A 24,610-nucleotide genomic window follows, 5' to 3' on the forward strand; every position below is an offset into this window, starting at 1 on the left:
ACCTGTCCTCACCTTGGGTTCAGAACACACTTTGTCTACATTATATTGCTGGGGAGATGCCAAGAGTTCCCCAAACATGCCAGAAACTGACAAAGCCAGACAGTTTTTTCACATTTATCCATTGCCCCCGTGTACTTTGACTCATTCAGTCCTCACACAGCTGGGGAGGTGGAGGTGCTGTGAGCCTTGGAGAGGTAGGGAGAGTTGGCGAGGGGCTGGGAGGGAAGGTTTCAGGCTTAGCCGGGCCCAGTGCCTGGTATCGAAGAGACGGAGCTGAGGGCCTGCTGCTCACCTACAACAAGCAGCAGCTTTTCAGCCCCCAGAGGAACGGCCAGGCGAGAGATCACGCTGGGACCCCGGACACTAGGGCCGCATGGGGAGCTGGGATGGCCTCACCAAGGCAGGCAGCGGTGAGCCAGCAGAGGGGGACAGGGTGCGAACCCCCCCACCCCATGCGGTTGTTGTCTCCACATCTGACACAGGGCGGCGGCGGCGGTGAGGAGTGCCAAGAGGCGCTCAGATTCTGAGAGGTGCTGAGAGTGCATGCTGCTGCACAGCTCATCTTGTTCATTTTTAGTTTTGTTATACTCAAGTTGCCATCAGGATTTATCTGGAACACTTCTGGGTGCTGATGACAAGGGGAAAGAAATGGGTCAAACCGTACTAAGGGTGTTAAGTGCCAGATGGGCTCCGGGGAGGAGCTCTGAGTTGGGGAGCAGTGGAATGGGGAGACAGCGAGGAAAAGGCAGACAGGGGGCGCCAGATGCAAATCTGTGGACCACAAACTTTTTGGTTCTGGATTTAGAACAATGGTTCCTGTGACTGTGGGGTTTTAAAACCCTAAGGCTCAGCATGAGGGCTGGAGGGGATTTGGGGGGTTGCAAAGAACACTGTAAAAACAGATTTATTAATCCAATATATTAAAATCCTAATTAAGTCAGGCCCAAAGTCTACTTTCCTGTTAGTGTTTTCTTAAAATAAGCTAGGAAGGGCACACTGGGGATTGAAGGGGACCTGGTATTATTTTTCCTCAGAACATCCAGAAATGTAAGCATTTATAAAGTTTCTATGATGTTCTAACCGCTATGAAGTGTGTTAATGTATTCTGTTAACAGATTTCCTTTTTAAAGTACTCACCCCTCCTGCCACTATAAACTAAGAGGTGCTAAGAGTTTTTAGAACTATGACCCAGACAGGAGAAACAAGTCGGGGTTCTGTGGCCCATTGCTGATGACCACAGCTCAAATGCACCTCCCACTGCATGTTTCCAGATGCTGTGATGGAGAGATTACCCTTCCTGTCCCCGACCGCTCTGCGAGGTGCAGCTGTCATCCCTGGGAGCTTTCCTGTCTGGTAATGCTGCCTGTGACAGCCCTCAGGGCTCCTGGTTGGAAGGAGCGAAGCCTAGTGTGGAACCCAAGATTTCCAGCTTCCCACCACTGGAGTCTTTCCTCTTTTTATTTATTTATTTTTAGTTGGTTTTTTTTTTTTGTAATGGAGGTACTGGGGATTGAACCCCAAACCTAGTGCATGCAAAACACTTTACCACTGAGCTATACCCTCTCTCCACACCCACCATTCTTTCTTTTTGCTTTGATGTCCCCAGAATATAATAATTCAACAAATATTTAAGTGCCTACTATTTGCCAGGCTCAGGGAACATAGCAGTAAACAAGATAAGCCCAATTTGGCTCAGGGAGCCTACATCCCCGACGCGGGATGAGGAAGGGGTCAGTTACTAGGGAACAAGAGCTTTCTTATTCAGGGCCTTGCCTGATCTTGGAAGGCGGTCTGGGTAGGGGCAACTGGCTTCCGATCCCTCTCAGCTACTGACTGGACCTGCGACCTTGGATAAGGGACTTCATCTCCCACCCTGTACAGGGGTTTGGATCACAGACCCTGTCTCTGGAGTTTCTGCAATGTTGTTGGTAAGTAGTGTACATGAACGCTAGGCCAGTGGTTCCCAAACTTGTCTGCACATCACACATCCTCAGGCGATACGAAAGTGCAGACAAGTTTGGGGAACTTAAGCACTAGGCATTGTGTAACAGCTTAATAAAAGAGAACTCCCTGAAAAGCCCGTTTCACAGATGAAGACACTAAGGCCGGGCAGACATCAAAGCGACGTCCAGGAGGCTGCACATCCCGGGTGAGAGCTCTGACCCAGCCCACCAGACCTCTCTCCTGCGTCCAGGTCCGGGCCGGGCCCCTCCTCCCCCTCATGCCTGCCTGGGGCAGGGGCGCCCATCGATGCGCTCCGCCGCTCGGCTCCCCACGCCTGGTCCATGCCCGCTCGTGCCCCTTCCCCCTCCCGGCCGCTTCCCACTTCCAAGATGGCCGCGGGTGGAGCCGACCAGGTAAGGAAGCCCCTGGCGGGTGTCCACGGGGGCTCTGCGGGCATGAAGATCTCCTCAGGCCTCCCCTCGCGGCCCCGCTTGGCCTTCGGGAGAGAAAAGGACTGGCAAAGCCGCCCCGAGGCCCACGGCGGGCGGGCAAGCGGGCCAGAGGAGGGGCAGCAGGACGAGCGTCGAGCTCCAGGAGCGGCGGCGGCGCGGTGGGGGGCAGCAGCCCGGGCGGAAGAGCGGCCGTGCAGGCAGGGGGCGGGGCGGGGCGAGGGCGCGCGGGGCGGGGCGAGGGCGCGCGGGGCGGGGCGAGGGCGCGCGGGGCGGGGCGAGGGCGCGCGGGGCGGGGCGAGGGCGCGCGGGGCGGGGCGAGGGCGCGCGGGGCGGGGCGAGGGCGCGCGGGGCGGGGCGAGGGCGCGCGCCGCTGTTAGCCGCGGGCGGCTAGCTAGCACCTGCCCGCCCGGCCCGCCGCCTGCAGCGCCCGGTGTCCTCGCCGCGCAAGTTGCGGGTCCCGTTGGGCCTGGGCTGCGGGCCCGCGGGCCCCGGGGATGGCGTCGGAGCCGCGCTAACTCCGGTACGGAGGGCCCCCGGCGAGGGCTGGACCGAGAGGGAGAGAGGGGGCCCCGGCGCGCGGGGCCGCTGCCACCTGCTGCAGCGTCGGCCGGAGCCGGGAGGCGGCCTGAGGCGGGTCAGGGCGGGTCTCGCGGGTTCAGGTCCAGCCTGGGCGCCCCCTCGGCGCGCGGCTGCTGCTTCCTCCCGCTCCGGGGAAGCGCGTGGGGCCCGGGGAACATCGCGGGGCCCGGGCTGCTCTCGGCTCGTCCGTTCCTGGGTGAGACGCGCGCCCTTGACACGCTCCTTTTCCGGAACTTGAAGAAAAGTTTTCCCCCTCAGACGCGCCGGGCTCCCCCGCCGGGAGAGGAGCCGGCTTGGCGCTCGGAGCCGCGCACCCGACCCCGGGACCCCCTCCACCTCGGGCCCCGGACCCCCGGGACCCTTGCCACCTCGGATTCCCTGACCCACGGGAGCCCCCTCCACCTCGAAGCTTCCCAGTCCCTGGGACCCCTTCCACCTCGGAGCCCCAGACCTCTCTGAGATCCCCCTGCACGTCGGGTTCCAGACCCCCTTGCTTCTCACATCGTCCTTTGGCTATAGACACTCCTCACCTCGGACCCCCTAGTCTCCAGGCCATGGACTCCTTTTTGCTTCAGAGACCCCTGTTCCTGGGCTGCAGCCCCCCCCCCCCGCCTCGGAGAGCCTGAGACCCTGAGACCCTGAGACCCAGAGACCCAGGCCTGAGGAGCCTTCGCACTGGGAGGGCTGAGAGGCAGGAGGCTGCGGTGGGGGCAGGGAGCTGCGGGGAGGAAGGAATGGGAGGGCAGCTCCACGCTGTGGGGTGAGGCCAGGAGGAAGGCTCCTCGGGAAGCTGCAGGGCTGGCCGGCAGACTCCAGACCCCAGGCTCGGGTAGTGAGCATTTTAGTGGTCGGATCCTTGCGTGGCCGTGGGAAACCATTTCTGTTTTAAAATTGCACAGGCACCGTTTGCTCCACCGTGGAAGTGGAAGCTTTGCTTTGGAAAGTTGTATGTGCAGGAGGCTGTTTTGTTCATTGAGGCTAGCTGAGGAGGGTGGTGTCTTGGGTCCCGTGTCTGCAGAATGTTGGCACTTCACTGTTATCTTGGCTGCCTTTACGGAGGGTAGGTTGCTGCTGGGCACTGCTCAGTGTGAGTGCTGGCCACTGCTAGGTGCTTTGCATGGACCAGACCAGACCTTACAACACTCACTTCCTCTTGCTCAGTTTATCTGACCAGTACCAACCCATGTCTCAGTTTGGGTATGACTTCTTCCCAACTTTTTCTTAGACCCCTCCCACCTTGGTTGTTCCCCCTCTCCTCTCCCCACAGCAAAGGCTGTCTTACTACTGTCTTGGTTGTGGTATGTTTGACCTCTTGAAGTTGTGGGCTCCACCTGAGTCCCAGCCCTAATGAGAACCTAGCATGTGCTTGGGGTTCAGGGTTATTGATTGAATGCACTTTGGGAGACATTAAGGGAGGTAAAGTAAGTGGTCTAGAGTCACCCAGTTGGAGAGAGGCGAGGATGAGTGTCACTGGGCCAGGCTCTGCTCATCCTAGTGTCCTTCATGGTCCCAGCAGGTTCTGGCGGGTCACTTCTCAGCACTTTCTTGCTCCATGCCAGTGAAACTTGAGTTTTTACAATCTGCCCCCCCCCTTCCTACCCCCATTCACAGTCAGTGCTGCCTCACCTGATTCCCACTGATCCCTGCAGGTTCCTCTCCCTTTGGCACCCCCTCTCTACTTCTGCACCCCTCCACCCTTCCACTTCTCCATCTCTCCATCCCACTGTCCCTCCCCTGTGTCCAGCAAGTGAATTCCTGTCCTTCATGCCTCTGCTTTACCCTTGCCTGTGCTCTGTTGAAGCCTTCTCTAGTGGGAGGACACAGCTTATCAGAGCAAGTTGTTCCTGTTGGTCAGAGCTTCTGACCGTCATGTCCCCAGCCTGAGCACAGAGGATGCCTACCCAGCATGTCGTGGGTGCTTGTGGAGCTTTGAGAGCTTGGTGAAGATTCATCATCAGAATAGACATTTATACATATGTATATCGTGTAAAAGAGGATTTTAGGAAAATGAGTAGTGTTGTCTATTAACATGTGTTTAAGTTTCTAGGGCCTGGGCTGTTTAGAATTCTAGACTGTGAGGTTGGCAGGACCTCGGGTAGATCAGCCAGGCCAGTCACCTCATTCTACAGATGGGGCAGCTGAGGCCCAGCACTCACCAGTGCCACATAGCAAGTGTGAGGAGAGACACTGGTGACAGGAAGAAGCCGTACAGTGCGGCTGTGCACACGTACACCTGCATGTCTGGGCTTGCTCATGCAAATGAGCTGCTAAAATAGTGGGCCTGAGCTGGCTGGCCCTGTCGGGTGCCCAGGGAAGAGTGACACCAGCCAGCATCTTCTGAAGCAGGATTCTAAAGGCTTTATGTGGATTTCTTCCCCTCGTCTTGTCAACTGCCTGATGAGACATGGTCTGTAATTGTCCCCATTTTACTAGATGGAAATTGAGGCACAGAGAAGTTAGGAAGTGAGTCCATGGTCGCAGAACTGGAAAGTGCAGGAGCCAGGATTTGACCCCAGGCAGTCTTCCTCCAGAACCTGCATTATTTTTTCCACTCCTGTCTTTTTATTTTTAAAAGTTTTCTGTTGAAGTCTAACATACATACAGAGAAGTCTAAATATTGGTGTGTTCAGCTCATTGATTATCACAAAGTTGAGGGTCATGTTCTTAAGTACTCCAGCAAGCCATGTATGGGCTTTGATGTCAGACCTGGTCTGAATACCATTTCTCTTGCTGTGTGACCTTGGGTGAGTTACTCAGCTTCTCTGAATCTCACAGTTTCCTCAGTGTACTTGGCAGGCTTGTGGTGATTAGCGCCTGTGATCGCGCCTAGTATGTTCGGTGTATGGTAAATGTTCAGTAGGTTGTTTATCTTATTAATAATTAAGATTATAAATTATGTTTGCTCTGTTAAGTGGTCTGAATATCTTCCTAACTTGTCAGTTGCCTCTCAGTCATGTTGCAGGTACTTATGGTGATTAGTTTTGGTAAATCACTCCATGTAGCTGAAACATTTGGGGGAGTGGGGGAACCTCCTGTGCACTGAAAATTCTTAATGTAAAGTGTCCCACCTGTGCATTTTAAACATAACCACCTTTGGACAGTGTAAGTGAAATATCTGTTTCTTAGCATTGGGAAGGAGCCTTTGGGGACCCTCCACAGTTTAACCCCAATTTCGGCCTGGTTTGCTGATGGACTGAAGCTTATTAAACAACATTGTGTTGCGTTTTAGGTGCCTCAAAGTTGCTGTTCACCCTCCAGAGAAATATATTGAGCTTCCAGAAAAATTTTTAGTATTATTTTTATCCTAAAGAATAACTCATTTAAAAACCAAACTACTTTTATAGTTGACTTTTCCATTTTACATAATGTGAATTAATCCATTATTTTAGGCCTCTTGTGCAGCAGTGGAAAGAGTAAGCACCTTAGAGTCAGGTCCAGGTCAGCCCAGCAGGACCACTTCATTATACGTTCCGTTTGCGCCTGGTCTTCTTGTCCGTGAGGTGCTGGTGACGGTGTCCCCAGCTCTTGGGCTGCTGTGAAGGTTATGTAGGTGGTGGGTGTGAACACCGAGCACAGTGCCCGCATGTTGTAACGCACACTTGGTGGGCAGGGGCGGCAGCTCGTGCTTATTGTTCCTGCCGAGGCACCTGAGACCCAGAACGTCCTGTGCCTTTCTCCCCGGGGTCCTTTCTGCCTAAGCCAGGACTTGAATTTAAAAGAGGAGACTCACAGTGCTTGGTGCTTGTAGAGCCTCTACAGAGCAGGCCGAGTCACGTGGGAGATGTCACATAGGCCAGTGGGCTCTCCTTGGTGTCAGGTCCATGGTCGAGATGAAGGCCTGGGGGAGCCACCACTCCTGTGGGGAGCCTGGCAGTCCCACTAGACTCCTCTCCAGGAAACATGAAAGGCCCGTGAGAGGCCTTCTGGAGAGTGACGTAGGTGTCGCAGAGAGAAGACTCAGGTCGGGCCCTCCCTGCAGAACCCTGGGCAGCTCCCTGCATCTGGCTCAGCGCTGTGTATTTGCCGTCCGTGAAGTGATGGAGTACAGTCTGTTCCTCCACGGGAGGGATGAGGATTTGAGGAGGTGTTTGATGTCTGCATTAGGACTGTGTAAGTAGCAGAGCTTACCAAGGGCCTTGGGGTCACAGACTTGGGCTCAGGCCTCAGCTGCTGCCACATTAAAGTGCAGACCTGGGTCAGCTGTGTGCCTCAGTTTCCTCCTCTGTGTGGGGGGATAATACCTGGCAGAAAGGGCTGCGAAACAGAATGGTATGTTAAGAGCTTAGAGCAGTGCCTGGCCCTCATGAAGTTGTAGTTTTGTGGTGATGCTCTGGTGTTGTCAGGTGTTGCAGACCTAATTCCTGCTCTCTCTGACACACGTGCCCTCAGGCCATGGCTGAAAGAAGGGAGCCGACTGTTTGTGACTTGAGCGACAAGGTGCGGAAATCTGGCAGAGCTGGGTTGATGGGAGGCTTGGCAGATAAGATGAGTGCACCCTCCTTGGAGGATCTGAGGGTGCATCACTGTCTATCTCCCGTGCTATTGGGGGTGCAAGGAGGCCACTCTCCTCCGCAGTATCCAGAGAGGAGCAGAGACAAGGGAGTCTGAGTGTAGCACACGTCCCGTGGACAGGAAGGAGCCACGGAGGATGAGTGCCAGAGGATGTCTGCATGGATGGGCAGCGTTATGTCTCCCTGAAGCCACCAGGGAGTGGATTTTTTCCCCCAGGGACGTAACCAAGTCATTCAGTTTTGGTTTCATAAACTGTTCCTTTTACTTATGAAGCCTTAGTCAAGACCTAGTCCCGTTACTTTTTAAGGAGGAGAAAATTCAACTGTTGCTTCAACATGGGCTTGTTTTCCAAAGCCTCATTCAGAGTCACTGGCAGAGCTGCTCTCCACTTTCTGACTCATATTAAACTAAAGAAGGGGCCCCTATGGAGTGTTCCAATCTCTTGGGATACTTTCCCTCTTTGCTTCCATCAGGACTCAGTTTCATGACAGGTCAGTAAAAACAGGTCCGATGGTCTTGTTGCCTGGAGTGAGCAGTTCTCCTCGTATCCGTGCTGGACATCCTGTGTGTCTCGTCGGGGCTGGGATGGCTGCTCATCCTCAGACTTGTATCTGGTGTGGGCCCTGCCTGGGCACCGCCGAGAGCTGAGGGCGCGCCGCCGTGGCCACTGCCCAGGAATTGTATGAGACTCTGGGAAACAACTGCAGAGGGAAATTCATTTTGCTTTCCTGAGCTGTCGGGTGCTGACTATGTTCCCTGTTGTCTGGACTCACAGCTGACACAGCGCACAGGACGGTCATCGCTTACTTGCTGGGTCTGCTGTCGGTAGCTCTTCTGTGACCTCCGCTGCCTCACCTTGTTCTTGAAACACAACTCAGCTCTTGACAGGTGTTTCTTGGGAGGACTATCCTGAAACCTGTCCACTTAGAATGTAGTTATTAGTAATAATTAATTCAGCAAGGAGACTTTTGAGTCCTTAACCACGTCAGGCAGTAGTATCCAGAAACCATTAGCATGTGACTGCCTGAAGCTTAGAAGCCAGGGGAGAGAGACATGGGAACTGCTGTACATGCAGTTGTTGTAGGTGAGGTGTGGCCACGAAGAGCCTAGGAGGAAGGAGGACCTGCAGCTTCCTGGAAGAATCAAGGAAGGCTTCTCAGTGGAGGTGGCCTTGGAAGTGTGCTGTGTCTCTGTGGCGCATGCGGGCAGACCCCCAGGGGCGCTGATGGCTGGGCAGGGAAGAGTACCTGAGGCAGTGCCACAGTACGGCTGGGTGTTGAGAGGGGTGAGGGTGACATTAAGCAGCTGGTGAGGCTGGTAGGCTGATCAGGAAGGCCCTGCGCCAGTCTGGGGAATTTAGACTTACTGTGTCTTTAGAAAACGTGTGACTTGGAGGCAGGCCATCCGCAGCTGGCCTCTCGGCTGGCCTCCAAAGTCCACCCTGCAGCCTGTCTCGGAAGCATGCCCTTTGTGTGTGCAGCCCCCCTACTGCAGGGCCCATCGGAAGGCAGGTGCTCTGGAGTGCAGCTTCTGGTTTTATGGCAATGGTGGCAGCAGGTGGAAGGGTTTGAGGACAGATGGCCTTGGCCCTTGCAGAGTTTGGTTTTAGAGTATGTTGCATGTGGAAGTACTTTTTTCCTTTTAGGTTTATTTGTCCGAAGGCTGACATTCTGTTCCTGAGGCATAAGGAACTTAAACTGGACTTGGAACCATCAGAGGCCTCAGAGGCCCCTCAGTTTCCCCTCGCAGAGTCCCTCGGGCTGCCCTCCATGGCCCCCAAGGCAGAGGAAAGGGGAAGGACCAGGCCACCGCCAGGCGGCTTTGCACTCTGTGTAAACTTGTTTCTCTCTTCCCTCTGCTTCCATCTTGGCAGCTCAGAGGAGAAGGGCTCCTTGGGTTCACTGAACTCACTTGTTACGCGTTCCTGTCTATTCTAGTGTCAAAATTTCAGTTTAAATTCATTTTTTTCGGGTATTCCAGCTCTTTATGTGGCTAAAATAGGGGAAATTCACATTTATTGGGCACCTACTGTATGTCAGGTGCCAGTGTGCCAGTGTGCCACCAAACCTTCTCATTTAATTTATCATCAGACAAGCCTGTGAGTTACATGGTATTGTCTCACTTTACCGCCGGGGAGGCGGGAAGTTGAGGCTCAGAGGCACCTCCCTGGCTGGTGAGGGGCAGAGCAGCGTCTCAGCTGGGCCTGTGGGGCTCCTAGCTCTGCTCGCCGAGAGGATTTCTTCTTGTGTTTATGGCTTTTTGCCAGTTTGACCTGTTGGAGTGTTGATGGTGTTTTGATAATTCTAATCACCTTTGACGTTGCCGAAGATGAGCTTTTAACTATGTGCCAAAGATGTTTCTTACTGTATTTTCTTTTTAATTAAAAAAATGTAGAACTTTTAAATTTCTGTACTGATTTGTCTTCATGTGCCTCCTGTTGTGAAGTCTGTTGTTTCACAGAGTAGTTCCCGGAGCAGGGTTCCAGAGGTAGTTTGCTGTGGCCTTGCCTGGGAGGAGGTCCTGGCTGGGGACTCAGGGTGAGGGCTCCAGCCCAGGAAATTCAGGGCAGTGTGAACTGCAGAACATCTAAAATGTGTTCCCGTGTGGTGAGATGATGCCCGATCCTCTTGGATTATGAGCTGCGTTTTGCTCTGTAGCTCAGAGAAGCGTTCTACTTTGTGCAGCACTTCTATAGTCTCATTTTTGTATTAAGCTCTAATTCTGTCGATATTTTTGTTTTGGTGTAGTGCAGTGTGGTTCTGCCTTCTAAGAAAAATTGATAACCAATTAGCAAGACACCATGATTAAATAATCCTTCCTTACTCAGTGGGTCACATCTCAGGTTTTTATATATAGTTCAGTCTATTTCTGAATTCTGCATTTGAATTCATTCCTTCTTATTTCTATTTTTGCTCCAGTGCTGCACTGTCTGCCTTGTTCCTTTAGTTTCTGGGAGGGAGGGAGATGATTGCTCCCTCCGTTTCTGCTTTTAATGAATTTGCTTTTGCTGTGTTGACATTGAGAGGCAGGTCAGGCTTCCGGAAGGGGAGCGAGAAGCTCACTGCAAAAGCTAAAATAGCACCCCAAAGGCAGTGGTTATCAGGGTTATTGCCAGGCTTCAAACCTTTACCTCCTTGCTGTTTAATGATAACAGCTCCCAGCAGGGTGCCTGCTGGGGTGGGGGTAATGCTGGCAGGGGGGCTCCTGCATGCTTTTCCCATGGTACCTTATTTAATTCTCCCAAGGCAGTCTAGTGGAGCTGGGGTTGGGACCCAGAGATGTCTGAGTCCAAAGTTCCATTCTTTACGTTTTTCTAATCCATGGATCAAATTTAAATGCACCCCCAGATTTCTGTAGTTTTTGACATTCTAAAGGACAGTAGAAGGTAACATAACTTATGTCAGGGTTCTTAGTCCACTGGGGACCTGGCTGTCCAAGCTGGTGCACCTCCCATCCCCTCATCACCACCCCAGTCTTGGGCCAGAGAACTGCAGGCAGGGCCTTTGTGTCACTGGCAACTCCGACTCAACTCGCTTAGGTGTTTACTGCAGGTTTATGGTCTTTATTTTTTCCTTTGTTGGTTTTTGTCTGTACTGAGCCAGCCTTCTGATCTGGGTTTTTATAACCCCAGACTTAGCCATTCATCCACTAGGTATGGCTTGTTTTGGGGTCAGTCATTTAGATCCAGCTCTGCTGCTAAGTAGCAGTATGATCTTGGATCTGTTTCCTAACCTCTCTGAGCCTCACTTTCTTCTATGGTAAAGGGTATGATGTGCCCTGCCCTGCAGACCTGAGTAAGGTGACTAAAGCATCGTGGAGAGCCATGGCTAACTTGGATGTGTTTGGGGTAATCTCACTGCACAAGGTGTACACAGCCATCTGTCTTGATGAAGACCTTTTGATTTTTATGCTGTCTCAGAATAAGCAGAACCTTGACTTACGTTTAGGTTTTGAATTCACATACTTTTGACAGGTATCCTGTTTCTCATTAAAACACACACACACACAACAAACCCCCTCTCTTCCTCCCTGGAAGAGTCCTCATGCTCCCAGTGCTGTCCTGGGGATCACAGATGGCACTGGTGGTGTGGAGGTTATGATGATAAGGGTGATTATGTATACCCCTCTTAAATGTAGCCTTTGTTTGAGTTATCTTACTGTTATTTTATATCATAATATATATATTATAACTCTAGCTTCTGGTCTTGACTTAAAACTTGGGTATGTAGGACTTTTTTTTAGGATCATTCCTTTAAAAGGGGCATCGAAACGTTTGGACTGTGTGTCAGAGGAGTTGCATCTTTGGCTTTTTATATCCATTGTCTTAATTTCCATTTTTGTGTTTTTTCTAGTTTCTCCTTGGACCAAGATGACTGATGGAAACCTTTCCACCTCTACAAATGGCGTAGCCTTGATGGGCATTCTGGATGGTCGACCAGGAAACCACATTCAGAACCTGCAACACTTGAATCTCAAGGCACCCAGATCCCTCTCGCTGCCTGAGTATGGGCCCAAGCTGAAACTTGGTGCTTTAGAAGATCGGCACAGCCTTAAGTCGGTGGACTCGGGCATCCCCACCCTAGAGGTTGGCAACCCAGAACCCGTGCCCTGCAGCGTGGTCCACGTGAAGAGGAAACAGTCCGAGTCGGAGATCGTCCCCGAGCGAGCCTGCCAGAGCGCATGCCCACTGCCGTCCTATGCGCCACCAGCCCCCACCAGCGCCGAGCGGGAGCAGAGCGTGCGGAAGTCCTCCACGTTTCCCAGGACGGGCTACGACTCGGTGAAGCTCTACAGCCCCACCTCCGAAACCCTGAACCGCAGTGACAATGTCTCCGTCTGCAGCGTGTCCAGTCTCGGCACAGAGCTGTCAACCACGCTGTCCGTCAGCAACGAGGACATCTTGGACCTCGTGGTCACGAGCAGCTCCAGTGCCATTGTGACCCTGGAGAATGACGATGACCCACAGTTTACTGATGTCACCCTGAGCTCCATCAAGGAAACCCGTGACCTGCAGCAGCAGGACTGTGATGAAACTGAGGAGGGAAAGAAATTGAAAATATTGGGACCATTTAGTAACTTCTTTTCAAGGTAATGCCATCTTTGTCTCTCTAGAAGAGCCAGGTTATTAACTTCCGATCAGCTGCATTGTTCTTGTCTGAAATGTGTGTTTCCTCCCTGTTGAGCAGACACTGTGTCATATAGGTAATCATGCCTTTTCCCAGTAGCCCAGAATCCTCTGGAGTTGTGTATAGGACTGGTCTGTCAGTGATTCTGCGGCTTGATTCCTCGCTGCTAGCTGTCACCTCCGTGTCCTTGGCTCACTCCACAGTCTTGTCACTTCCTGACCTTTGACCTGCTGTGGCTGAGGGTGATCTACAAGTGGACAGTGTTACCAAATCAGCAACGTTTGTGAGGGCCCTTTACATTGATAACCTGAGCTTCTTGGGCCATGAAGAGGGACTGGTGAGGGTGACTGATCAGAGTCAGTAGCCCCCATGTCTTAACTCCAGCCGCCACTGGCATAACCCAGGGCTCGTCCATCAGGGCCCTCCCTGGTTGTGTCTCTTGCACCCCTGCATGGCTGTGCTCTTGTGTTCACGTTCTGGCCCTGGTTCTGCTGCTGGGGTGCATGCTGCCGCTGCACTGCAGCCACACATGTTCCCACCAGGAACGTTTCTGTGCTCAACCCAGCTGCCCCGTGCATGTGCCTGTAGCAGAGCACGTGTTGGACATTGCGGCACTGGGTGTCCCTTTGAGATGGTGTGACATGCTGACTGGAGTCAGCCAGAGACTTCTGTGGCTGTGGGCACACGTCTTAACTTAAGGCGGTCTCAGGTATGTCATCAGCTGGAGATGCAGATCATCTTGGATGCGTCTAAGACCAGTCCTGAGAGAAAACATCTCCGATGTGGGCTGTGGTTTTGTGGGGCACCTGTTTCTTTGATGTGCCCGTGGACAGATACTGTGCTCCTCCCGAGGAGAATTCTTGGCCCCAGAAGCCCGTAACTCCGTGATCGCCTTCAGTGGGAGGAACCCAGGGACTGTGGGTGAGATTCACTGTCCTCACTGAGTCCACAGCCCTGAAATAGTGCTGTTGCAGCTCAGGTTTGTGGGGCTGAACTATTCCCTTTGCTCAGATCAGTATTTTCCACTTTCCCTGTTTATGAATACCATCTGAGTGCCTGTGAACTATGTCTCTTTAGAACTCATCCCAGAACTCCAGAATCAGAATCTCAGAGGAAGGGCCTTGGAGACAGGTTTTCAGAATCACCTGGTTCTTGACAAATTTGGGAAACCTTGCTTGAAATGCGGATGCCCGGGAAACAGCATAGAGGAAAGAGCTTAGCTTTGGAATTCAGGAGACCTGCAGTCACTACTGGCTGTGTGACCTTGAGCAAGTTACTTCACCTCTCTGAGCTACTTTTCTCATATCTAAAATAGCATGAGTAAGTGCCCAGCACATGATGCCTATTATGTTGTTGATGTACTATTTATGTCGTCTTACCTGCATTGTCCTCATTATTTGCCTTATGTCTCAGTTTCTTCCTCTGCAAAATGGGTTCATGATGAGACCCACTCATATGGTGCTCATGGGGATGAAGTGGGCTCCCAGGTGTAAAACTTGGTCCAGACCCAGGCAGAGTAGCTCTGAAGTGTCAGTTGCTTGTTGTGACGGCCATGACTTCATCCTGCTTTGTCTGCTGCCTTTGTCTTACTGTCTGTGTTGGAGCCTCTTTTCCTTTGAAAGGAAGTAACGTTAATGACTGAGGATTGTTTCTTGAAAATCTTTCTTTCTCAGCTTTGTGCCACAGAAATCAGATATCTCTTCTTTTATTTTTTGTTTCTTGTCTCCTTTCCTTTGTTTTGATGGCTGTGACATTATTGTTGTGAGCCATTATTTAAGTACCTTTGTGAAGCAGATAAAATATTAATGACAAATGAATCAAGATTTGTAATATTGTGAGCCAAGTGTAGTGAGTTTTTTGTCCTGGAGTCTTGAAGAGTTTCCATATGTAATTCCTTTGAGGGGAAAAGGGTTCTGGGCCAGAAATGTTTGGAACCCACTAACATTTTGCAGGTGAGTATATCTGCAGGTGAGTTACAGACGGGGTCTGGCACACAGCTCAGAGGATGGCGTGAGTTTTTGTTGAGGGCAGGGCTGGGGCTTGAGCTGGTCCTTTGCAGTTCCCAGCCTGGGCTTCTACATCATCCTCTCCACTTTATCCCCTGGGCCCCACATCTCCCTCGATGCTCATGCAGTCTGTTCTCCTTGTCTGGAGTGCACTTCTAGGTTGTAGAAAGCAGTGAGGGCAGTGTTTTGGAAGCTGGTCTTGAAGAATGGGGCTCAGAGGAAGTGGTCAGGGACCTTGTAGCCTGAGGGAGCAGGCCTGTTGCTGACCCTGACTGCTTGATAAGGGTGGCCTGGGTGAGTCAGGAACAGAGGAGCCCAAGCTCCTCCCCCTGCACTCCGCCCCTGAAGCCCAAGCCCAGCTCCTGTTTGTGCCTTTGTTCTTTTCTTTACACGGACTGCAATAAGCACCTCTGTTGCACACTCTCCTCTGAGGTTAGAGATAGTCCCTGCCCTTAAGGAGCTCACTGCCAGTGGGGGAGACAGATGAGCACTGCGGGGGTGGGGGCTCATGAGTGTCGTCATTCGTGTGTGTGTGTGCACGCGCTCGTGCATGTGTGCATGTCACGGATACAGAAGTCAGGAGTGCTAGTTCAGGAGTCAGGCTGGTGGGGTTCAGAATGAGCTGTCCTATTTAGTAGCTGTGTGGCCTTGGGCAAGTTACTTCACCTCTCTGAGCCTTAAATGGTACATAAAAGTACTGTGTAAGGTTCAAGATCAAATAGGTAAAGTATTGACCATCTAGTACACTTTCTGGCATGGAAGGTAGTAGCTGTTAATGATTCTAACACAAATATTATCACTTCTAAAAACTATGTTTTCTAAAGCTTTCTCTAGTTCTTAACCCCATATTGTGCTTTACTTTAACTGATCCATTATTGGAAAAGATCAGGGTTTCTCCACTTTGGCTCTGTTGACATTTGGGGAAGAATGAACCTTTGTGGTGAATCCGTCCTGTGCACTGAAATGAAGGCTGTTTAGCAGCATCCCTGGCCTCTACCCACTAGATGCCAGCAGCAGTCCCCAGTTGTGACAGCTTAAAACATCCTCAGACGCCGTCAAATGTCCCTGGAGGAGTGGGGTAGGGTGAGGTAGGAGAGTTGGGCAGAATCACCCAGTTGTTGAGAACCTCTGGGCTAGCAGGTTGTAAATGCTGGTATTTAGTTGCTTCTTTGAAGGAAGTTTACTAATGTAATATATATATATATATATAGTAATTAAATTATAGTTGATTTACAATATTGTATTAGCTTCAATGATTTGATGTTTTATAGATTATGTTCCATTTAAAGTTATTATAAAATACTGATTATGTTCCACTAGTGTAACATATTTTGAGCAGAATCCTCATCTCATATAGAAGAGAGGGACTGTTCTAAGGGATTCTCTGAGCCCAGTGCAGTGAAACAGTCTTTATCTAGAAAGCAGATATGAGAGGAATTCAGTAACACGCCAGTTTTCCACAGGAGACAGGGCTTCAGAAGCCCAGGCTTTAAGGCTTCTAACCTGCTTTGGCCTGGAAGGTGGTAATTAGCTTTGACCACATAGATCTTCCGTGTGGCCCTCTAGTAAGTTCTCAGAAGAACTGATCTGAATATCCTTTGCTGAGAAGAGTGCTTGAACTGCCCTTGCAGGGTGAGAAGGAGCTTGCCAAGTGAAGGCATAGGGTAGAGGGAACAGCTCGTGGGAGGCTGTGTTTAAAGACCTGTAATGATGCATTTTTCTGATCTGCTTCCTGACCTGGCTGAGAGCCCCCCGAGGGCACAGCGTGTGTCTGGTTCGCCCTGGCACTGAGTTGTAATTCACAGAGAGACACTGAGGAGTCGGTGGTTGAGAGCCAGAGCTACCCAGACTCAGGTTTGAACCTCAGCTCTGCCGTTTTTGACCTGTGTGACCTCAGGAAACTTACTGAACCTCTGTGCTCCCGAGTGTATACTGAGTGATGGGGTTAACTATACTCTCGTAAAGAGTTGATGTGCGGGTTAAACGTGAAGCTCTGGACGGAGTGCATGCCCGGTGTGAGCAGGCCAGACTCATGGCCTTACTGTCTGTTTTTGTTGGGGTTTCACATAAGAGTTCATTTTTTTAAAAGGGTTTGCCATATAAAAAAAAAAACTTGAAACCACTGGCTTAAGAAAAATAAATCTGTAAATGGGCACTTTGACTTGGTGTCAAAGCGCTCAACCAGAATTTTAGTTCCTAGACCGATCTAGGCTTTGGGGATTTGATCATTTGGAAGGCGGCATGAGCACTGCTAGGGAACGCACTTGCCCCTTGCTTTCTTTTTAGGGAGGTGTGTTGGCTTACCACCAGGGCGGCTGCACCTCAGAGACGTTCGGCAGCTGGAGCCCCTGGCACAGGGAGGGACAGGCGATGTCTGGTGCTCGCCGGTGCCACTCGGCACTTTCACGTGGTCTCCTTGTGTAATCTTCAGCAACCACAGGAGAGAGTGTGGTGTGTTAGATTCTGCGGGCTGGCTTGTTCATCCTTCTAGGGCGCCTTCCTGTGCTGTGGGAGCTGGAGGGTTAAAATGGGCATTTCCCAGAGTTGCTGGCAGCTCGGGTTCTGGGCAGGAATTGGGTCCCCTTTATGAGCGGTCTGAGGTGGGGAACCCCCCGTCCCCCGGTTTTGGCTGTTTCCTGCTGTTTAGTGATGTCATGGAGATGTGAGGCTTTCCTGCGGCATCATCCCTGGGTTCGTTCCCTGAGTGTTTAGAGGCAGCTGTGGTGGAGACAGTCCAGTGTGGAGGGGCTGTCGCGGTGGCTCCCTGACCCTATTGCTTTCATTCTCCGGTTCCTTAGTTCCAGTGGCAGCTCAGATGTGACAGCTCCTCTGGTGCGTCAGTTCTGTGTGGTTCTGGAAGCCATTCCTGGGGGCCCAGTTTAGAGCTGACTCCTTCAGCCCTTACAGTAGTTTTGAAGTCATCTAATTCCTTGAGTTAAATTCCTTTCTGCTTAAAATTCCTAAAGTGGTTTCTGTATTCTGCACTGAAAACTGATGGATTCAGGTAAGTACTGTAAATAATTCTCACTTATAGGTGAGGAAACTGAGGCAAGGGGTGGTTATGTAGCTTGCAAGGAATACAAAGATGATACAGGGTTTGGGTCTCTCAACTTAGGTTTTTTTTCTGGGAAAAAGAAATAAGTTCGCACTTCAAAGGGCTGTTGGGATTAAATGAGGAGGAAATGTACATGGATGTGAAGCACCCAGCACGTGGCTGGCATATTAATGTCTAATTTATCTGTTTATTTTTTGCCTGACTCTAGTTTCTACTGCTTTGACCATTTTAGAATTAGCATCAGTGAACTGAGGTGTAACAGTGTAACTCTGACTTTTCTATAAAATCTACTTGACAGTATTCCTGGTGACTTTGACCTGCCGTATATCTGAGCTGCTGGGTGTGTGTGTGTGTGTGTGTGCGCACACGCACCTCTGTGACATCTGGAAGGAGCACTGGCCTGCGTTCTCTTGACCTACCTGTTTGCTGGCAGGTGGTCTTGGGTTTAGTGTTCTTGTTTACAAAATGAGCCGAGGGTATCCACCTTACAGAGCTGTGAGGGTGAAAGGACAGATCTGATCAAGGTGTTGAGCTCCAGGTGCTGGGCAAGAAGACGCGAAGACGGGCAGACACAGCTGGAGGCCGCTGTGTGCACCTGTGCACCTGTGCACTCAGAGGTTCCGTGAGGGTTAGGATAGGGAGAGGCTCCGGCACAGCAGCAGGCCCCCTGGGGAGTCCAGCAGAAAGTACAGGGGCTGAGGTGCCAGCAGGCCTTTCAGAGTGTCTTCCGTGTGCACAGGAGTGAGACAGGGTCTCTTTGGCAGAGGGATTGGCATGTGCAGAGTCGTGGGATTGGGGAAAAGTTCAGCATTTCTGGGAAAGCTCCACAGCAGGAGGTGGCCAGGATGGAAAGCAGAGGTCGGGGAGGTGATGGAGAGGTGGGTGGGCGCTCAGACCAGGCGGGACTTTTAGGACCATGTTTAGACCCAAGACTCAAAGTACATAAGAGCCAGACAGGGTAAGATAAAGGTTTGCCCAGGAGCTGGTGAACTTCCTTGATGGGAGAGGGTTAAACCTGGCTAGCTGGGGGAGCCCTGAGCTGCCTCTGAGCTGCTCCCCTTGGGAGAGGGTATAGCTCCCCTGTTCTGAGCACACGTCTGGGCCAAGCACTTCACACATGCTCTTGAGTGGGTCACAGCTCTTCAGGTAGGAACTGTCTCCCGTGGAGGTGGGCTCAGAGAGGCTAACTGCATCCACTCCAAGTGGCAGAGCTGTGATTTGAACTTCCGCTTGTCCAACTCCAAAGTCCATGCTATTTCTACAAAAGACACCACCCTGCCCCTTGTCACGTGTATTCTGTGACCAGCAAAGGGGGGAGCTCTGGGCAGGAAGAGCAGGAGGAGAGGAGCTGAAAGCAGGTGCAGTGGAGATTCTGCCGGTCAGCGTTCCCAGAGCTCACAGCTGCTCTGCAGAAGGGTGGGCAGGGAAGGATGGGTGGAATTCGAGCAGACTCCAACCCCAGGGAGGCGGGGCTCTGGGTCTTCAGTTTCTAGGGCTTGGGAGCTCTGCAGGGGCAAGAGGACGTTGTGAGCAAGCAGGTGAAGAATGTCTTTTCCTCCCCAGGAGGTAGAGTTATCCAGGCATTCTGGAGTGTGGGAGTGGGGCTGGGGCAGCTCCAAGTCCTGAGGCTTGCTGGCTTCGGGGCAGGGTAGGGGTGGCAAGGGAAGGCTGCAGCAGAGTCAAGGACAGGTGCTGCCTAGGTCTTGAGCATGAGAGAAGCACAAAAGATTTTAGCAGCCAAGCCACCTAGTAGGGTAGTTCCTGTTAATACTAACGGAAGGTCTGGGAGGTGTCTCCATTATTCAGAGAATGGCCTTTCTGTTTTATTTCACTGTTTTCATAGGCATGTAATTACCCTGGGTCTTTTGACCCTGCTTTGAAACCCCAACCCCAAGGTTTTCAGGTCCTCCGTTGTGAATTCTTACACCAGATGGATTTTTCAGCAGCTCAACCCCCTTGATTACAGAGTGACTGCACTTCCTTTCCAACCACTGATTTATGCAGCTAAGCTCTCACCAACCATTGTTTTGGCACCTGAGAGGTCGTGGGTGACTTGACTAGACATGTTTCTCTTACTCCAGGTGAGCTTCATTTTGAGGCTGTCCTTCACGTTTGGAGAGGATGCAGCAGAGAGTGTCCCTCTGCAGACATGGCTGATGGAGCCTCAGGGGGCCAGCTGCCTGCGTGCTGGGCTCCCGGGGGAGGTTGGTGGTCACTGTGCGCACTGTCTGGAGAGCACTTCGGTGGCGGCGCAGCTGTGCTCAGAAGGAGCAGCTGGGTTTGTTAAGGGTGTTGCTTCCCTGTGCTTTGCTAGGCTTTGTTTTCTTTTGGCAGCGAATTACAGCCATAATTGTTTATTGAGGGCCTGCAGTGTACCAGGCATTGTGCTGGGTCTTTATTTATGTTTCTCATCACGCGGTCTTCACGGAACTGCTTACCGAGCATATGCCAAGGCACTGTTCCAGGTGCTTGGGATTCATTTGTGGACAAAACAAAGACCCTTGTCCTCAGAGAGCTGATATTCTAGTGGAAGGAGGCAAATGATAACCACAGTTAATAAATAAATGAAGCCTATATGTTGGCAACGGTAAGTGCTAAGAAGAAAATGAGAAAGTCGAAGCAGTAGGAGGGACGGGGGTGCTGGAGAAGGCAGGTTACGGAAAAGGCTGGTCAGGGGAGCCACCAGAGCAGTGCCCATCAGGTGAATGAGGAGGGGAGAGCTAAGCACAGACTCAAAGGGGGTAAGGAAGTTCACGAAGCAGATACCTGGGAGAGGAGCGGCTCAGGCCGGGGAAGGGCACACGCAGGCCCAGTGCATTTGAGGGACAGTGGAGAGGCCCTTGCGATGGACGGGGTGTGCCAGGGGGAGCAGGAGAGGTGAGGTCGTGGAACCAGGTCCTCCGTGGGCCTGCAGCTGCTGTGGGTGATGATGGAGGGGTCTGGACCTGGGGACTTGGGTCTGAGCAGGAGATCGAAGTTAGGAGTTGTTGGTGTCGTAGGTGGTTTGGAACCAGATGAGGTGGACAGAGAGGAGGACCGAGGAGTGAGCATTGAGAGGTCTGAGGAGAGAAGGAACGTCACAGAGACCGGGAGGTGGGGCTGGAGAGGTGGGGGAAACGGAGTGCCGTGTCCCCGAAGGAAGCCCGGTGAAGACAGGGTGTCAGGGAGAGGGGTGTGAGCAGCTGGGCCGAGGGTGCTGATGGGTCAGGGAGGATGAGGACTGACAGGTGACTTTCGAGAAAGGACCTTGGCCAGGCATGGTGCAGGTGGAAGCATAACTGGAGTGGGCTTAAGGGGGCAGGAGGAGACAAGCTGGAAACAGGAGCTCAGACAGCTCTGATGGTGGATTAGCTGCACAGGGGAGTGAGCAAAGGGGTGAGAGCTGGAGGGAGAAGTGGTGTGAAGTTTCTTTCTCTTTTTAAGATTGGAGAAGTCTTTCTGTTTTTGTTACTGTTTTTGTTTACTGTTAAGAACACCCTAGTAAAAGAGCAGAAGTTGAACACGCCAGAGAGAGGAGAAACCTGGGCATTGTCCTTGAGCCGCCTCCTCGGGGGCGGGGCCTCGGGCTCAGGTGGAGAAGTTGGCTTCAGCTGGGTGGGATCCTTAGATGGACAGGAGGCAGAGCGGGTGTGTGGGCACAGATGCTGGAGGCTCTGTGTGGCCGTAGACGTCTGGAAGTCCTCTCTCTGTCAGTGCATGTGGACTACTGTATTGTTTTTAGTGCTGCATCATTTTATTCATGTGAATATAGATTTTTACCAACATATTTATTTACCTTTTAAAAGACAGACTTTATTTTTTAGAACAGTTTTAGGTTCACTGTAAAATTAAGCAGAGATCCCTATACCGCCTGCCCACATGCATGCACAGCCTCCCTGCCATCAACGTCCCCCACCAGAGTGGTACCTTGTTACAGTCAACAAATCTGATTGACACGTCATCATCACCAAAGTCCATGGTTTACAGGAGGGGTCACTCTTGGTGTTGCGGGTTATGTGGGTTTGGACAAATGTATAATGCCATGTGTCCACCATTATAGTATCACACAGAGCAGTTTCACTGCCCTCAAAATCCCCCGTGCTCCACCACTTCATCCCTCCCTCTCCACGAACCCCTGGTGCCTGCTGATCTTCCTAATGTCTCCATAGTTTGTCTTTTCCAGAACGTCACAGAGTTGGAATCATGCAGTGTTGTAGCTTTTTCAGATTGGCTTCTGTCGCTGAGTAATATGTATTTGCGGTCCCTCTGTGACTTTCCCTGCCTTGCTGGCTCATCTCATTTTAGTGCTGAGTGACGTTCCCTGTCCGGATGGACCACAGTTTATTTATCCATCACCTACTGAAGGACATCTTGGCTGCTTCCAAGCTTAGCAATTATGAATGAAGCTACTATAAACATGTATGTGCAGGTTTTTTGTGTGGATATGAGTTTCCAGCTCCTTTGGGTAAATACCAGGGAGCCTGATTGCTGGGCCGAGTGGTAAATGTATGTTTGGTTTGTAGGAAACGTCCCAACTGCCTTCCGGAGTGTCCGTACCTTTCTGCATTCCCACCAGCAGCGAGTGAGAGTTCTCCTGCTCCACGTCCTCACCAGCATTTGGTGTTGTCCATGGAAAGTCTCTTTCTGTTGCTTCACTTTCTTGGTGAAGTAGGAAGCAAGGTCCTCAGCTGCTGGTGACAGTGGGGATGGAGCGCTGGGGTTTGAGGCACAAGAAAGAGATGAAGAGGAGTGGATGCCATGGAGGCGGTGGGAGGGGAAAGGGCTGGGGAGCAGCAGGCAGTGCCTCTTCCTCTTCTGCAGTATGTTCCCTGCGGAGTTGTAGTTTTGCTGAGTGAGTCCAGTGAAATGAGAGGCAGGCAGCGGGGTTGAGAGTACGTGTAAGAGTGTGACCTGGCCTTCAAGCTGAGTGAGGGGTAGGGGATATCCGGAGGGTGTGGGACAGTGAAACAGGAGGATCAGCAGAGACCCCGGTTGATTGGGAAACCAGAGGAGCCAGTTGGAGAGACAGAGGCTTGCGTTTGGTGGAGGTGTCCTCAGTGTGCAGACAGGTAGGCTTATGGTCCCACAGCTAGTTGGCAGTGGGGCTTGGAGGGGGTCGGCCCTCCTCCACCCCAAGCCCAGCCTGTCTGACGGTAAAGCTCTACTCTGGGCAGTCGCATCGTGCACCCTGACTCGTTCCTGCAGATGCTTAACCACTGTCCGGGGGCTGGTGCAGCCTCCACGTGGGAGCAGCCTCGGGGGCCTTCTTTGTGCCCCAGGAGCCCTTGTTCACACAGAGGGGTGGCTCCCAGAGCTCATGTGCTGCCCGGTGCTGGGGGTTCGGCTACCCTTCTTCTGGTGGGCCCCATCTCCTGCTTGTTTGAGGTCTGAGAGTGCCCCCACTGCAGCCGCAGTTCCCAGAATGTCTGTCGGCGCTGGAGCCCACCTGAGGGCAGCGTGGGGTCTGCACAAGTGAAGGCCCAGGTGTGCAGTGACTTACCAGCGGCTTTCATTTCCTGGGCGGGTATGTGCTCAATGGGAGCCATGTGTGGAAAGGGGCTGCAGAAACCTAATCGAAGGCCTCCAGGCATCAGATGGTGACCTCTTCCTCGGCAGCAGGAAACTGCCCTGGCTCTGCCACTCACTCCCTGCACCTTGCAGGTGCTGTGTTCCCATATGTCAAACAGAGAGTTGGGCCAGGTGGTCGTAATGTGATCTGGAATCATTGTCTCATCTGCTTGCAGCGCCTGCTTTCCTCCCACAGGCCTGGTGACCCCTCCTGGAGGAGGTTCTGCCCCTCCCTACTGCGTGCGAAGAATCTCAGGAGTGGGGTTCCCTTTGCTGTGGTTCCACGGCTCCTAGCTCTTGTGGTTGCCATGGCAGCTGCCACTGTGCAGTGTCATCCCATGGGTGCCCCCAGCCTGGGTGCCCCTTGAGGGACTGTGTCTCATTGCATGCTGGCACCTAGTTAGAACTCAGTAGGTGCTTGTCAAATAGTTGAATTCAGATGCCACTCATTTCCTCAGTGAATACCTCCCTGGGACCCTCTGCTCCCTTTCTTCCAACTAAACTACTGTGTGGCGCTTATAGTCCACTGATGCCACACGACTCCAGGAGATGGTCCATGTCAGGCTCTAAGTGCTGGGGAGAAATCAGAAGCAGGGTGCTGGGAGAGGGATGAGGGCTGGCAGAGGATTGGGGTGGGGGGGTTCCATTTTAAATAGAATGGTTGGGAAGGGCCTCACTGAGCAGGTGACATTTGAGCAGAGATCCGAGCAAGATGAGGAAGAAGAATGTTCTGGCAGAAGGACAATGTTAAATACAAAGGTTCTGAGGCTGGTGAGGACTTGCCTTGTTTTTCAAATGTCTGTGTCTTGTGACCTCCACTGACCTATACCCATCTTCTCGAGAAACAGACCAGTGGGCTCCACATCTCTGGTTCCACGGCAGTTCCTTAGCCACACTAGCCACGTTCCAGAGCTCAGTAGCCACTCGTGGCCAGTGCCTGCCACATGGGACAGCTTGGATTTATCCATTCCCATCATGGTGGAACGTTCTGTTGTCCAGTCCAGGGCTGGTAGAGATGGTCCAGATGACAGTCTGTAACTTTAATTTTAGCCTTTATTCTTATGTCTGAAAGCAGCACATGGTTGTGAAATAATCGAATCAGTAATGAGGTGAATGAAGCCAGGGGGAGCCTGCAGAAAGAGCCTGCGGGACCCCTTGGGGAGAGGGAGGAAACAGGCCGGGTGGCCTGCTAGTAAGGCGGGCGGGGTGCAGAGGGCCGAGCCGCTTCCTCCTCTTGACTGGGGCTTGCAGGGTGTCGTGGCGCTCCCGCGCCGCCCCGTCTGACGCTGCCCGCAGCTCCGGGCACACTCACTGAGACACTGAAGAGTGGAGAGGGAGGAGCTGCCCCTCTGACGTGTGTTCTGGAGGTGTCTGTTGTGCCTCCAGCGG

General features: G+C 52.2%; 1 protein-coding gene across 3 annotated transcripts in view; it reads left to right on the forward strand.

Annotated features, from left to right (window-relative positions):
* Positions 1 to 2,749: 2,749 nt before the first annotated feature.
* Positions 2,750 to 24,610, forward strand: part of TBC1D14 (TBC1 domain family member 14) — a 94,799-nt gene continuing 72,938 nt past the window's right edge. For 2 of the 3 annotated variants that reach the window (XM_072946579.1, XM_072946587.1), the window contains exons 1-2: positions 2,785 to 2,916; positions 11,840 to 12,575. In XM_072946579.1, coding sequence (XP_072802680.1) covers positions 11,857 to 12,575 — 719 coding nt within the window. In that variant the 5' untranslated portion in view covers positions 2,785 to 2,916; positions 11,840 to 11,856. Of the gene's footprint in view, positions 2,917 to 11,839; positions 12,576 to 24,610 lie in introns of all 3 variants that reach the window. The other variant, XM_072946593.1, reaches the window with a different exon arrangement.

The sequence above is a fragment of the Vicugna pacos genome, chromosome 2, assembly GCF_048564905.1.
Source record: "Vicugna pacos chromosome 2, VicPac4, whole genome shotgun sequence".
Classification (NCBI taxonomy): Eukaryota; Metazoa; Chordata; class Mammalia; order Artiodactyla; family Camelidae; genus Vicugna; species Vicugna pacos.